This window comes from Falco peregrinus, chromosome W (genome assembly GCF_023634155.1).
Source record: "Falco peregrinus isolate bFalPer1 chromosome W, bFalPer1.pri, whole genome shotgun sequence".
NCBI classification, from domain to species: domain Eukaryota; kingdom Metazoa; phylum Chordata; class Aves; order Falconiformes; family Falconidae; genus Falco; species Falco peregrinus.
In genome coordinates, this window is record NC_073743.1 from 6,448,503 (window position 1) to 6,462,372 (window position 13,870).

General features: G+C 40.7%; 1 protein-coding gene across 1 annotated transcript; it reads left to right on the plus strand.

Moving 5' to 3' along the window:
* The first annotated feature begins 6,043 nt into the window (after positions 1-6,043).
* Positions 6,044-10,234, plus strand: LOC129783109 (endogenous retrovirus group K member 5 Gag polyprotein-like). Its single transcript, XM_055792818.1, has 2 exons — positions 6,044-7,512; positions 10,168-10,234. The coding sequence occupies exon 1, from the start codon at positions 6,104-6,106 to the stop codon at positions 6,998-7,000; it is 897 nt and encodes a 298-aa protein (XP_055648793.1). The 5' UTR covers positions 6,044-6,103; the 3' UTR covers positions 7,001-7,512; positions 10,168-10,234.
* The last annotated feature ends 3,636 nt before the right edge of the window (positions 10,235-13,870 follow it).

Consider the following 13,870-nt stretch of genomic DNA (forward strand, 5'->3'; position numbering starts at 1 on the left):
ATATGCTTATACAGCTGTATACTCATGTAACTGACTGAAGAATGAAGCACACTATTTTGTGAAAATGTCTTGACTGCTTCTTTGTATCATGTTACACTTGTTTCTGGTACTCAAATTATTTTTTTTATGTTTTAATATTGAGTTTTGTGTCATTGTATGGAAGTTACAATGGTTGCTCCTCACAGAAACCCAACCCAGGCTCCATTATAACTGCATTTTTCCTTGGATTTAGGAAACTGGACCTAAAGATATGTCTAAATGACAGAATGAGTTTTGTGTATATACTGATATACAGTATGTAGTTTAAACAAAGGAATATACAATAGGATAGAATCAAGTAAATTAATTTGCTGCAGAGGCATAGCTTGCTTTGAAATCACCAGATTTGTCTACTGTCCCAATTTTTCTCTCGTTTGGCTGGTCTGGCTCTCTGAGCAATAGCTATCTCTTCTGGGATAAACAAGTGTGAAAGAAAGCACACAAGATCCATATGGATCTAGGGGCATCTACTTTACTCCTGTTCTCAGTCCAACTCCTGCCAAGCTTTTACAGGCTTCTCCATTAGTACTTTCTTTTTATACTTCTTGACTGAGACCTAACCCATGTCTTACACTTTCTTTTCCTCCAAAAGCATGTAAACTTGATATGCATACATTCAACTCATTTCTACTTGTAGAGATGCAGAGTAGAAAGGACTAACTCAGTGTCTGAGCCAAAACCCAACAAGGTATCACAGAAGTGAAACTTTTTTTGCTCTAGTAGTTCTCATTTTACATTAATTATTACTGATATAATCTATAATAAATTATAAGAACTGATCATTGATAGTTTTGAGGCTGCAGGTCAAGAACATTGATTGAGCACTGGAAAATAAACAAATAAGCTTCCAGATACTGAGGCAATTATTTGGAAGGAAACTAATGGCATGGCCATCTCCTGTTACTGGAACAAAAAAAATACAGAAGGGGAAAACATGTTTTATTTTTCAGTAACACTGGCAACAACTGCCTGCTTTTGATAATGCTTTTAATTTAGCCTCCAAGATAGCATGGGAATCCAGAAAGATTTTTCATCTAGTTGTTGTGGTTTAACCCCATTAGGCAGGTTTAACCCCATTAGGCAGATTTAACCCCACATATCTGCTTCCTCACACACCACACACACACCCCCCCAAGCAGTGGAATGGGGAAGAGAATCAGAAGGGTAAAAGTTATAAAACTCATGGGTTGAGATAAAGACAGTTTAACAGGGAAAGCAAAAGCTGTGCATGCAAGCAAAGCAAAATAAGGAGTTCATTCACTACTTGCAATCGGCATCCAGGTGTTCAGCCATCTCCAGGAAAGCAGGGCTCCATCATGTCTAACAGTTACTTGGGAAGAAAAACGCCATCACTCCAAACAACCTCCATTCCTCCTTCTTCCCTGCAGCTTTTATTTCTGAGCATGACATCATATGGTATGGAATATTCCTTTGGTCAGCTGGGGTCAGTTGTCCTGGTTGAGTCCCCTCCCAACTGCTTGTGCACCCCCAGCCTATTTCCTGGCAGGGCAGTGTGTGAAGTAGAAAAGACCTCAATGCTTTGTAAGCACTGTTCATCAATAACTAAAACATTCCTGTGTTATCAACACTGTTGTGGTCACAAACTCAAAACATGGCCCCATGTTAGCTACTATGAAGAAAATTAACTATCCCAGCCAAAAACAATGCACTGGTTTGAATCAATTAGTATATTTTCCATCTGTCATATTTTAGAAAGAAACTGAGATGAGCATAAATATCTCCCTATTCTCTCCTCCAAGGCATGAAATATCTTCATAAAAAATTTTTTTGAAGAACTGATCTAGGAAATATTTTAACTCAAAACAAGAATAAATGAAAGTCACCGTGAGACAGTTGTCCTATCAAGAGCGTAGAAAGGATTCAGAGATCTAATCTGGGGTGAAAATGAGTGGCTGAGTCAAAATCAAGTTGATACAGTTTTGGTAGGTAAAGTTCAAATGCTCTAGAAATGGCCAAAGGTATTTAGGACAAAGGAGTGAATCAATTTGACCTGTGAAAAAAGATATCTTCTACCCCATTACTTAAAACTAAAACAAGGCTACAACAAAATTAGCCAAGAGGATAATAGACAATTTCAGTAATTGGATATAATTAATATTGGAAATTCTGCTTTCTCAAGCACAAACTAAAAACTCACCCACTACCAACCTTGTGCAATTATAAAGTTTGCTCATGAGAGCATGTCGTTCAATGATGCAAAAAGCAAGTGGAGAATTAGTAATGTTAAAGCTACACATGACAAAACTGGACAAGTTTACAAGTGTAACTGAAACACATGAATCTTTTGTATGACTTCTAGTTCAATGTCCTTTGATAGACTAACAGTTTTTGCTATGATGTTTTTAAAATGGAGTGCTTTCTTCAGGATTCAATGGGTAAATACATACAGTTCTGTATAGGGGGTGGGGAACAGTGCAGTGCAGGATTCTTTCCAGATCTCAGTAAGAAAGGCCTGACAACAAACAGCTTAATGAAACAGCTGTTTTAATAAGGTAGAATAAAAAGAGGAATATAGATAGCAAGTAAATCTTATGACCCTTCAGATGCTCTCTTTCTTTCAACCCTGCTTTCATGCAGCATTGGACGGACCCTAAATGGATTTTCCCACAGCATGCTGTGCAGATCCTATCTGTGGAGACATTCCTTTGCCTTTTATTTTGTGTAACAAAGCAAGCCATGTATCTTCTGGCAGGTTGGAATGTTATGTCTATGATATCATCCACCAGTGCACAGTGCATGCTGGCACAGGGCATTCCAGCAGATTCCCTTACAGCAGCTACTCATGCTAACCTACAGGCTTCTCGAGCCTCAAGTACAAGGCCCAATAGAGCAGACATGGCTTGCCCAAGATCACTAACTCCTTGAATAAAATGTCTTTTGCAAGACTCCCAATACACATACCTTGTATGGAGCAAATTATTGCAATTTAAGAATAAAGAACTTCATCCTGTTCCCAGTGACATCAATAAGAAAACAAAATATAGAAAATTATTAGCCCCACAGTGTGGAAATGTTGTTTCACAACTGAGAACTGACTTCACCCTTTCATGTGTGGTTTTCTGAAGACCATAATATGTCTTTAGTTTATTGCGAACATTCACCAGGATGCATTTATTAACAGCTAACTAGTCTAATAAATGACATCTACCCAACATCATTATTTATTGTATTATTTATTCTAAGACGTGCTACCATTTTTTCATAGATTGCACCTGTTTCTTGAGAATGACCTTAAAAATTAGGAAATTATTCTTGTTCTGTTAAGCCTTAAGGTAAAGAAAGCAACTCTACAAAAAAAATCCAAGGCCAGTCTTAGGCCACTATACACTAAGCTGTTGTGTATGATGTGCTGGGGTACTGCCAAGGTCTATACCTGTAATAGTTTGCAAAACAGATAATCCCTTTTACCAGGATTAGTAGTGCTGAATGTAAAATGTTTTTGAAAATTGCTCCATGCTGGGAAGCATAATCCATACATTCTTCAAAGGTTTAAGTGTAGTTACATCTCAGGCTGTTTCATAACTAGATGGGTAAATAAATACTACATAGTAAAGCAATCTAGTAAAATCCTATATAACTAAAATATTGAAGGTGTCACTGACCCTGTTTAAGAGGATTCATTAAATAATGCATACAATATTTTTAAGAATCTTTTTTGTATTAACATAAAATTCAATCAATATTCAACCTCAAATTTGTAACAGGTTTTTACAGCTGTTCCAGAATATTAAACTGTTACAAATGACATTTATCTGTGTCCAGCCACTAACTCAGACCTCATCACAAAGGAATTGTTTTGAAAAGCCCCTCCCAAATTATGGTCATAACTCCAATGGTTAGACAGATGGGTTTAAGCATTTATGCAAAGTAAACTTCCAGCAATATTTTGACAAAATAAACTTTAATGTGTCTTGTCTAATTCAAATAGATCTGTGTCAACCTTGAAAGAAAGGTAGCTAGGAATCTTACAGTTTCAGTTATTTCTTTGCTTTCTTTTTTTTTTTATTGAATGCATATTTCATATTGCGAGTGACATATTTTCTATGGCAAAATTAATGTGTAGTCAAATAAGACATCTTGGACACTGTTCTTAATCTTTAAAAAAACCCAGATGAGCACTGTGAATGATGCTTAGCATTTCTAGCCTCCTGCTCTACAATATTGTATTTGGTTTACATGGCAAGGATTTGGGAGTGGTGGGGGCTGCAGGTGAGAAGAGATCAGGGGCTGCCCCCATGGCAGAGAGAGTCAATTCCAGTCAGCTCCATAAAAGACCCACCGCTGGCCAAAACTGAGCCAATGAAAAAAGCTGGTAGTACCTCTGTGTTGGGGCTCTTGCTGTATTGAATGATTATACTGAACTCTGAAGCAAGTGGAAAAATACTGAAGAAATAAGACGAGGTTGCGACCAGAACAGTGGAATGAAGAAAGAGGAACAAATTGCAGATGTTGGCACAAAACCAAGGCCAACGGGACGTGATAAGAGGAGCTGGGAAACCGCAGAAAAGAGCCTACGTGCCAGAACAAGCAGAAACAGAAATCTTCCCAGTAAACAATTGTTAACCAATCATATTATTATACGCTTGTAAAATAGCCAATCACATTATTGCACGCTTATAGAATGCTTTATAAAAGTCTACCTGGTTTGTACAATAAACGGATCAGATCTTGAACTCTGTGAGTATTTGAATCTGACTCCCGCACGCCCGAAATGCCCGCAGCATCTGGTGACCCCGACGATCCGATGAGGGTCGACAGGATCGGTTAAAAAGTCAGGAGGATTCATTAAGGATCGTGTTACAAGCTGCGGAGCCTGCGAGGATCCTGCTGCCAGCGGAGAGAGAGCTGGGCGCCCGAAGAAAGGCGGAACGTGCACGGCTGACCGGTGAGTCAGGAAATTTAAGCAGGATGGGAATCACTGCATCAGTGGTGGAAAAAGCAATCGTAGACAGTTTGATGAAACTGGCAGAAAAAACTGAAACGCCAGTCTCACGGCAGGCAGTAGTTGATCTGCTATGTTGGAGTCGCCGCCGTGGTTACCTTGCTTCTACGCAAGATGTATATAATAATGAAACATGGAAGAAAGTAGGAGAGGACTTATGGGAATCTGTGCAAGTCGGGACTAAGGGGGTAAAGACTTTGGCTCGCACGTATCGGGCTGTACGGGGTATGGTCGCGCAGTTACACGGTGAGGCGCAAGTCGCTGCAGCTGTTAAAGCTGCAGTGTGGTCTCCCGGCGATCCTGCCGCTCAGTCGGAGGAAGAGCCAGAGGAGCAATCTCCGTGTGAAAATTTCCCCGATTATACATCCAAAGCTTATCCAGTACTGACTACTGCTGAACGAATAGCGTGGGGATTAGATGATGAACTGCCACCCTGGTGTCCTGAAAAGGAACAAACGGCAAGCGGCAGACAGACATTAGTACCGGTAACTGGATGTAAGTCTGCTGGGATGGGAACAACACAGCCCACAGCTCCTCCAGAGGAGGAAATGGAGACTGAGCCTGAACCGTTTAACAATCTGCCTCCTTTACCTCCCGAAAGTGGCAGTCTTTACAGTAGTGATGAGGAGGGAGCACCGATGCCTTATTCGGCATTACGGAAAGAGCTGCGAGAGCAGGAAAAGAAGATGTCCGACCTATTACATCATATGGAGAGGCTCGACAAGGACTCTAAAAAGAAAGATGTTAAAAAGGCGTATAAAAGTGCCCATAAGGCTATAATTGAGGGGTTAGAGGCTCTGGGGGATAAAATTGAACGGGATGCGTGCGCGGGTACCTATAGACCCTAATTTTGACCCTCGAAGGCGATACAGGGGCCTGGTAGAGAATTGTAGCATAGAAGGGGATTTTTCGTTTACCCCATTAGCTGCCCCTGTAGTGTTGCGTCAGGGTCAACCGACATGGGAACCCCTGGATTGGAAATTGGTGCAGGGTATTCAAAAAGCTATAATGCAATATGGTCATGATAATAAGCTAGTGAGAAATCAGGTAACAGCCTTAATTAAGTATACTGAGTTGGTGCCAGCTGACTTAAGAGCAGTTATGGAGCTTATCCTGTCTCCAACAACATTCATGCTTTGGTTAGCAAAGTGGCAGGAAAATCTAGAGTTGAAACTTATAGATAACATTCATTTGCCACAAGGGGATCCTTTACGAGTAGCGCCGTTAGATGCCTTAATGGGTACGGGTCCTTATCGCGATGGAGCTGCACAAGCAGCGTTACATACCAGAGTGTTACAACAATCGAAACAAGCTGGGTTAGCAGCTTTCTTGGCGCTACCTCAATTGCATACGCCAACCTTACCATATACAAAAATTTTGCAGAAACCTAATGAATCCTTTTTTAGTTTTGTTGACAAGTTAAGAGAGGCCATTGATAATGCTCCTAACGTCACTCCAGATCTCAAAATTATTTTGACTAAAGAAATCGCTGTACAAAATGCAAATGCCACTTGTAAACAACTTATAGCATCCTTACCCCCTGGGGCATCCATCACTCAAATGATAGAGGCATGCGCAAGGGCTCCTTTGGTTGAGGAAGAGGCCAAGGCAAAAATACATGCCAATGCTCTAGCAGTAGCTCTAAACAACAACAAAGTGCACGGCCGAGGGGATCGGGGATCTAAGCCAAAATGTTATCAATGTGGACAGGAAGGTCACTTTAAACGTGACTGCAAAAAGAATCTAGGAGGAAAGTCTTTGTTGAATGGAAATTGTTTGCGCTGTCAAAAATTTGGTCATAAAGCGGCCGATTGTCGCTCAAAATTTAAAAAAGATGGTACACCCCTTTCTGTTCCGGGAAACGGGAACAGCCGCGTTCTGAGGGACGCGGCCAAGAAATATCCCCAGAACCCAACAAAGTTCATGGCTGCCTCGGCGAGCTGTGTTCAGCCACCAGAGGAAGTGCAGGAGTCGATTTGGCCGTGGCAGAACCCATAAATATCACCGATGAAAAAGTACATGTACTTCCTTCTACAGTTAGTGGCCCTTTGGGTTATGGTTTATCTGCACTCCTTATAGGACGCTCTTCTGCGTCAAAAAAGGGGATTTTTGTCCTTCCTGGTTGCATTGATGCCGATTATACCGGACCTATTGGAATTATGGTAAAAGTTTTTTCTCCACCTGTTCATATTCCAGCAGGAAGCACTATTGCACAGCTCATTCCATTCCAAGCTACTGTCCCTAAAAAAGGAGAAAAGGACAGGGGTCGAGGTGCATTTGGCTCAACGGGTATGCCTAATATTGCCTTTTGTCAACTTGTTGGTGCCGAGCGGCCAAAATGTAATGTTAAGATATCTGGTCCACAAGGTGTAATTCTTCCTAATGTTTCGATGATGATTGATACTGGCGCTGATGTTACTGTTCTTCCTTTCTCAGTTTGGCCTACCATGTGGGAATTAGATAGTGCGGGTTCAACCATTTCAGGCATTGGGGGAAGTCGTCTGACACAGGTCAGTAAAAACTTCATTCTTTTCACGGATCAAGAAGGACATCAAGCATGGGTAAAACCATATGTCCTACATACATCCTTGTCCTTGTTAGGTAGGGATGTACTCTCCCAATGGGGAATGAGAATCTCTACAGATTTTTGATTGGGGCCATTGATAGCAGCTCTCGCCCAACTTTAAAATTAAAATGGAAATCAGAAACTCCTGTATGGGTTGATCAATGGCCCTTACCTCAAGAGAAGCTGCAACACATTCAAGAATTAGTCCAAGAACAATTGGATTTAGGTCATATCAGACCTTCTGTTAGCCCATGGAATACACCCATTTTTACAATTCAAAAGAAATCAGGGAAATGGAGATTATTACATGATTTAAGAGCAATAAATGAAAAAATGGTTGACATGGGTGCCCTTCAGCCTGGACTGCCTTCTCCCGCTATGTTACCACAAAATTGGGACCTATTAATTATTGATTTAAAAGATTGTTTTTTCACTATCCCCCTGCATGAAGATGATTGTGAAAAATTTGCATTCACAGTACCAGCTATAAACCGTGCCGCTCCGGCAAAAAGGTATGAGTGGGTTGTACTACCTCAGGGTATGAAAAACTCCCCAACAATATGTCAGTGGTTTGTGGATTTAGCTTTACAATCCTGGAGAGAAAATAATCCTAACCTCATTACCTATCATTATATGGATGATCTTTTAATAGCCAGCCCTTACACACTAGCCCATGAAAAAGAACAGGAACTTATACAGTGTCTACATACTTTTGGATTGGTTATAGCAAAAGAAAAGGTACAAAAACTAGCGCCCTGGAATTATCTTGGCTTGCGCATCTCAGAAACAAGAATTCAGCCACAAAAAATTATTAGTGTCCCAAATATAAAAAACGTCAACGATGTCCAGAAGCTAGTCGGAGACATTCAATGGTTAAGAACTTTTTGTGGTATTGCCAATACGGATTTGGCTCCTTTATTCGCGTTATTGAAGGGTAGCTCATCACCCGCTGATCCCAGATCTCTTTCACCTGAAGCTGAAAAAGCCCTAGAAAAAATTACACAGAAAATTCAAAATGCCGGAGTGGACAGGCGATTATTGAATTGTCCATTTACCCTACTCGTGTATAACCAAGACACAGAAATTGTGGCTATAATAGCACAATTGCCTGTCGATCGATCTATGATTTTGTTAGAATGGGTTTTCCACAGTAACACCTTAAAAGCCACAGTTACTACTAGAGCGGATGCAGTAGGACAGTTATTGCTGAAGGCACGAGAACGTTTGCGTACTCTTGCAGGATGCGACCCTGAAAAAATTATTTTACCTGTGAAAAATTTGTCCTTGGCTGACTGGTGGATTCAGATTTCTGAGTGTTTTGCTGTGGCGACCCTAGGTATTCAATTAGATAATCATTATCCCAATCATCCCTTATTCAAAACTTCCTTAGTATTGGAGGAAAAATCTTTACAGCAACAAAATCCTATAAAGAATGCACTTACGGTTTTTACCGACGCTAGCAGCAAAACTCAAAAATGTGGTTATGCCTATAAGGATGACAGGAACAATTGGATTTCTCATATAGAACAAATGGAAGGTTCAGTTCAAATTTTGGAATTAAAAGCGGTGTTAATGGTGTTTCAGGAATTTCGCAATGTCCCTCTTAATATTGTAAGCGATTCTAAATATGTTGTTGGAATAGTTTCACGTCTTTCGCGTTCCCTTTTAGGGTCTTTTATAAATAACAGACTTATGGCCCTGGTTATTCAGATGTGGAATGAAATAAATTTTAGACAAGTTCCTTGGTGGATTACACATGTTAGAAGTCATCTAGATTTACCTGGTGTTTTATCGGAAGGCAATGCTTATATAGACACTCAGGTGGCATCCCCAGTATTACAAAATTCTCCTTTAAAACAAGCGACAGAGTCACATGCCTTTTTTCACCAATCCGCTCGGTCTCTCCAAAAACAGTTTGGCCTGTCTCGTCAGGACGCTAGGACTGTCATAGCGGCCTGTCCTGATTGTGCCAGGCTAACACCTCTTCAACAGGAAGGTACAAATCCTAGGGGGTTACAACCTCGACAAATCTGGCAAACTGATGTCACAGAATTCACTCCATTTGGAGTACTTAAATACGTCCATGTCACAATTGATACCTGCTCGAAAGCTATTTGGGCGACTGCTCATAAGTCTACCAATGCTGTTGCCTGTATTCAGCATTGGACGTCAGCCATGGCTGTGTTGGGCCACCCAGATATGGTGAAAACAGATAATGCCCCTGCATATCTTAGTGCCCGAATAAAGACCTTTTTGCTGCACTGGCAGGTGAAGCACGTTACCGGAATTCCATATAATTCTGGTGGTCAAGCAATTATTGAACGTGCCCATCAATCATTAAAACATTATCTGTCTGTTTTTCGAAAAGAGGGGGAGAAGAGTCCTCATGTAATAGTGGCAAAAGCATGCTATGTACTGAACTGGTTGAACCCCAGAACGGAATGTACTGAACAGCCGATTTTCTATCACTTTTCTAATAATCCCAACGATTTTTCGACTCGTGACATAGCTGTCCAGGTATTTGACCCTGTCTCAAATTGTTGGTCAGGGCCTCATAATTTATTAACGTGGGGTCGGGGTTATGCATGTATCTCCACAGGGGCAGTGACTAAGTGGATTCCGGCAAAATGGGTTCGCCCGTGGATTGAAAATCGACCCACTGAAAAGAAAGAGCAGGGTAATTACGACAAGATTGATTCCTAAATGGACAGGAGGGATCAGTGGGTACAGTGGACCCGGCATCGAGAACAGTTATTCCGACCACCACGACCAGATGAAGAAAAGCGGTTTGTAGATAAGTTAACATACATTATTCTGCCCATCTTACAGCAGTTGCCTCGAGAGATACAATGTCAATTACCCTCTGGTGAATTGTCTTTGTTACACTATAATCGTATCGTGCATGCGTTGCAGGATCTTTTCGGACAAGGACCGATAAAAACAGAGAACTCTTGTCCTATATGTGCTACTTCTTGTAATTCAAGAGTTACCCTATATCGTGGATATTGTAAAAAAGTTGAAGTATATAGGCGAAAGGCTTTACACTCTTGGCTGTGTCCACCCTGTCGGTATAGAATCTTACGTTTTGGTTCCGGCGGTTTTTCCCTTCTTACTGGGACACATGCCCCTACTTTTTCAGGTATAAACGAGGCCTTACAATTATTGTTGTTTGTTATTCTTTTGTTACTTTTAGTGCCTTGCCTTTTACAATGTTTTCAGAGCTGTGTGGAACGCAGTATTAATGCTGTATTTATAAAGAAAGGGGGAGGTGTTGGGGCTCTTGCTGTATTGAATGATTATACTGAACTCTGAAGCAAGTGGAAAAATAATGAAGAAATAAGACGAGGTTGCGACCAGAACAGTGGAATGAAGAAAGAGGAACAAATTGCAGATGTTGGCACAAAACCAAGGCCAACGGGACGTGATAAGAGGAGCTGGGAAACCGCAGAAAAGAGCCTACGTGCCAGAACAAGCAGAAACAGAAATCTTCCCAGTAAACAATTGTTAACCAATCATATTATTATACGCTTGTAAAATAGCCAATCACATTATTGCACGCTTATAGAATGCTTTATAAAAGTCTACCTGGTTTGTACAATAAACGGATCAGATCTTGAACTCTGTGAGTATTTGAATCTGACTCCCGCTCGCCCGAAATGCCCGCAGCACCTCTGTGATAACAATTTTAAGAAAGGGCAAAAAAATGCTGTGCAGCAGTTGTGAGAGAGAGGAATGAGAAAAAATGTGAGAGAAACAACCCTGCAGACACAAAGATCAGTGAAGAAGGAAGGGGAAGAGCACCATTTCTGTGGGCCATCTCTCTGCATTACTCTTTCAAATTTATTTTCCCAGGCACAAAAAGGAGGTTGTAAGGGCAGGATTGCTAATGACATTGGAGCTGTTCAGCTTGGGTTTGGGGGGAGGAAAAAGTACCTCACAATGATGGTAATACTTTCTGATATAGTAGAAAATACATACTTTCCTAATCTAAAATTTCAGACTGCTAACAGAGCCACTTTTATTATGGATACCTGAAACTTCCTTCATATACTGCAGGTTGTGTTTGTAAGCTGGTGTAAAGGTTTCTGGACAGTGGACTTGCGGCATTGGATAATATATATTTGAGCCTGGGAAGCTGCCAGGCTGCTGGTAAAACCGTGTACGTTTGTCTTCCAACACCTGCTTCCTTCTCTGTCCCCTTTTAAATAAAAAATCATCTTTTATCTTCATTTTTCAAGTTCATCCTACAGCTGGTTTCATCCCACACAGATGAATCTAACTTTCCCTCCTGTAGTGGAAGGCACTGAATGTTTTTGGAGTGAGTCTTTACACTCTGTCATGCACAGGCTAACTTCTCTAAACTCACCCAAACTCTCTCTTCTGGGGCTTTCTGAGGTTTGACAATACAATTGTATCCTAAGATGGAAACCATTCTTGTCAGACAGACACAATCTATTAACCCATGCCTTTGAAATGGTGATGAGGTTAATTTACCATGCCATTTACATTGCAATAACTTTTTTAATGACCTCTTTTGATCAGACTTCATGCATTCAGGTAGCTAATCATTACTGCACAAAAACAAGTTACATGTACAAATCAACTTTGCATTTGTCTAAAATATTTCTGACAGTTGTCCGGTTTGCACTTCAATAGTTCCTAAGGAATTTTAAAAAGGAACCAAAGGTGAAAACTGATACTTGGATGTAGAGTCATACTGGGACTTGTTATTGATAACAGCAAAAAATGCACAGTACACCAGAGTGTGTGAGGCATAAAGGCTTCCTCCTTTTCACAAGGAGAAAGTAATTTACAGTGTTTATTCCTGAACTGCAAGATATAGCAGAATTGACAGACACTTCCTCATTTTCTTACTGTCGAGCATCTGAATTCTAAACTTCTTCTCTTCTGCATTACCTAATATAATTGAAACCCTGAAAATACTCTAGGAAACGTAGCTATGTGGTCTGTTATTTGTGATATTAGAATCTGATGACATGGGAACATAGGAAAGCTAAATGTGGCTGATTTCAGATCACAAAACCCCTGAACTGTGACAAGATCAATGAATGTAGATGTTACACATAGGAGACCATTAAACTTTTTGGGGTGCTTGAATGGTGAAGAAAATTAGGTGAGTAGAGCTCATTGCAGAATAAGAGCTCTGACGATGAAAAACTCCAAGAGGTGTTTTAAAAAATATTTATACATCTTAGAGACGGACTAGGACACATTTCCCCAAAGCTGTGAAAAAAATGAAATTAAATCTCGTATTTCAGTTTGAAGCTAACTTTTATAGGCTCATTATTACTGTAAGTATTTCTAGGTAGATATAAGTGATCTCAATAGGTGAGTGAATGCAATAACTTCTATGATCTCTCCATATGTGTGTCTAATATATGTGCAGGTGTAAACAGTGACCTTTCATTATAGATCTATTGCCACCCTATCTTGGAGAATGTATTTTTGAAAAAGATGAGTGTGTGTTTACCCAGAAGAAGAAGGATTGTGGAGTTGTGATGTGAGAAAATATAGTGAAAAACCTAAAACTCTGATGCAAACAGGAGTTGCATAGATATAAGAAACATCAAGACGCAAGCAAGAGCCTCACTGTCTTCAAGAGAAGATTGGGAGCTCGGCCCACTCAGCACTTCAAGAAGGGACAGTTAGTACAGGTGTAGATGAGCTCAACAAGAATGTAAAGAAGGGGCCTTCTGATGAGGACGTGCTAACTGCTAAAAGAAAACAAACTACTGAATAGATAAGACTCAAGGATACTAAGGTAAAATAATTGTGGCAGTGGGAGATCGAGACCTCCCACTCAAATGGCCACCCTGAAGAGGGTGGATCCCCCACTTGGGGAGCATGCGTAGTGAATATAAAATGAACTGTACCTTTAAATTGAGGCGAGAAAGCAACTAACCATTAATTAGTAGGTGTAGACTTTGGGTGGAATTAACCAACTTAACTGCATAAATATGTATTATGAGTAAAATTAAGTGTGCAAGTTAGGAGGAGCGATCCCCCTTGCACCCAGCATCGCAATAAACATACCTGCTTTATAACTCTCCTCGAGTTGTAGAGTATGATTCCACATGTCAATTTGGCGACCATATGGGACCCTCTCTGCCTGGATGCAGGACCGGCTGAGACGGGGACATCCTTGGCACGCCTCGAGACTTCTCAGAGGAACTCACTCGCTCACTTGATCGCTGCAGGGACAGATAAGGACCATCAGCTGACCAGGTATGTTAAATGGGAAGGGGTACCTATAAGTTGTGAGGAGACATCCTACGCAAGGT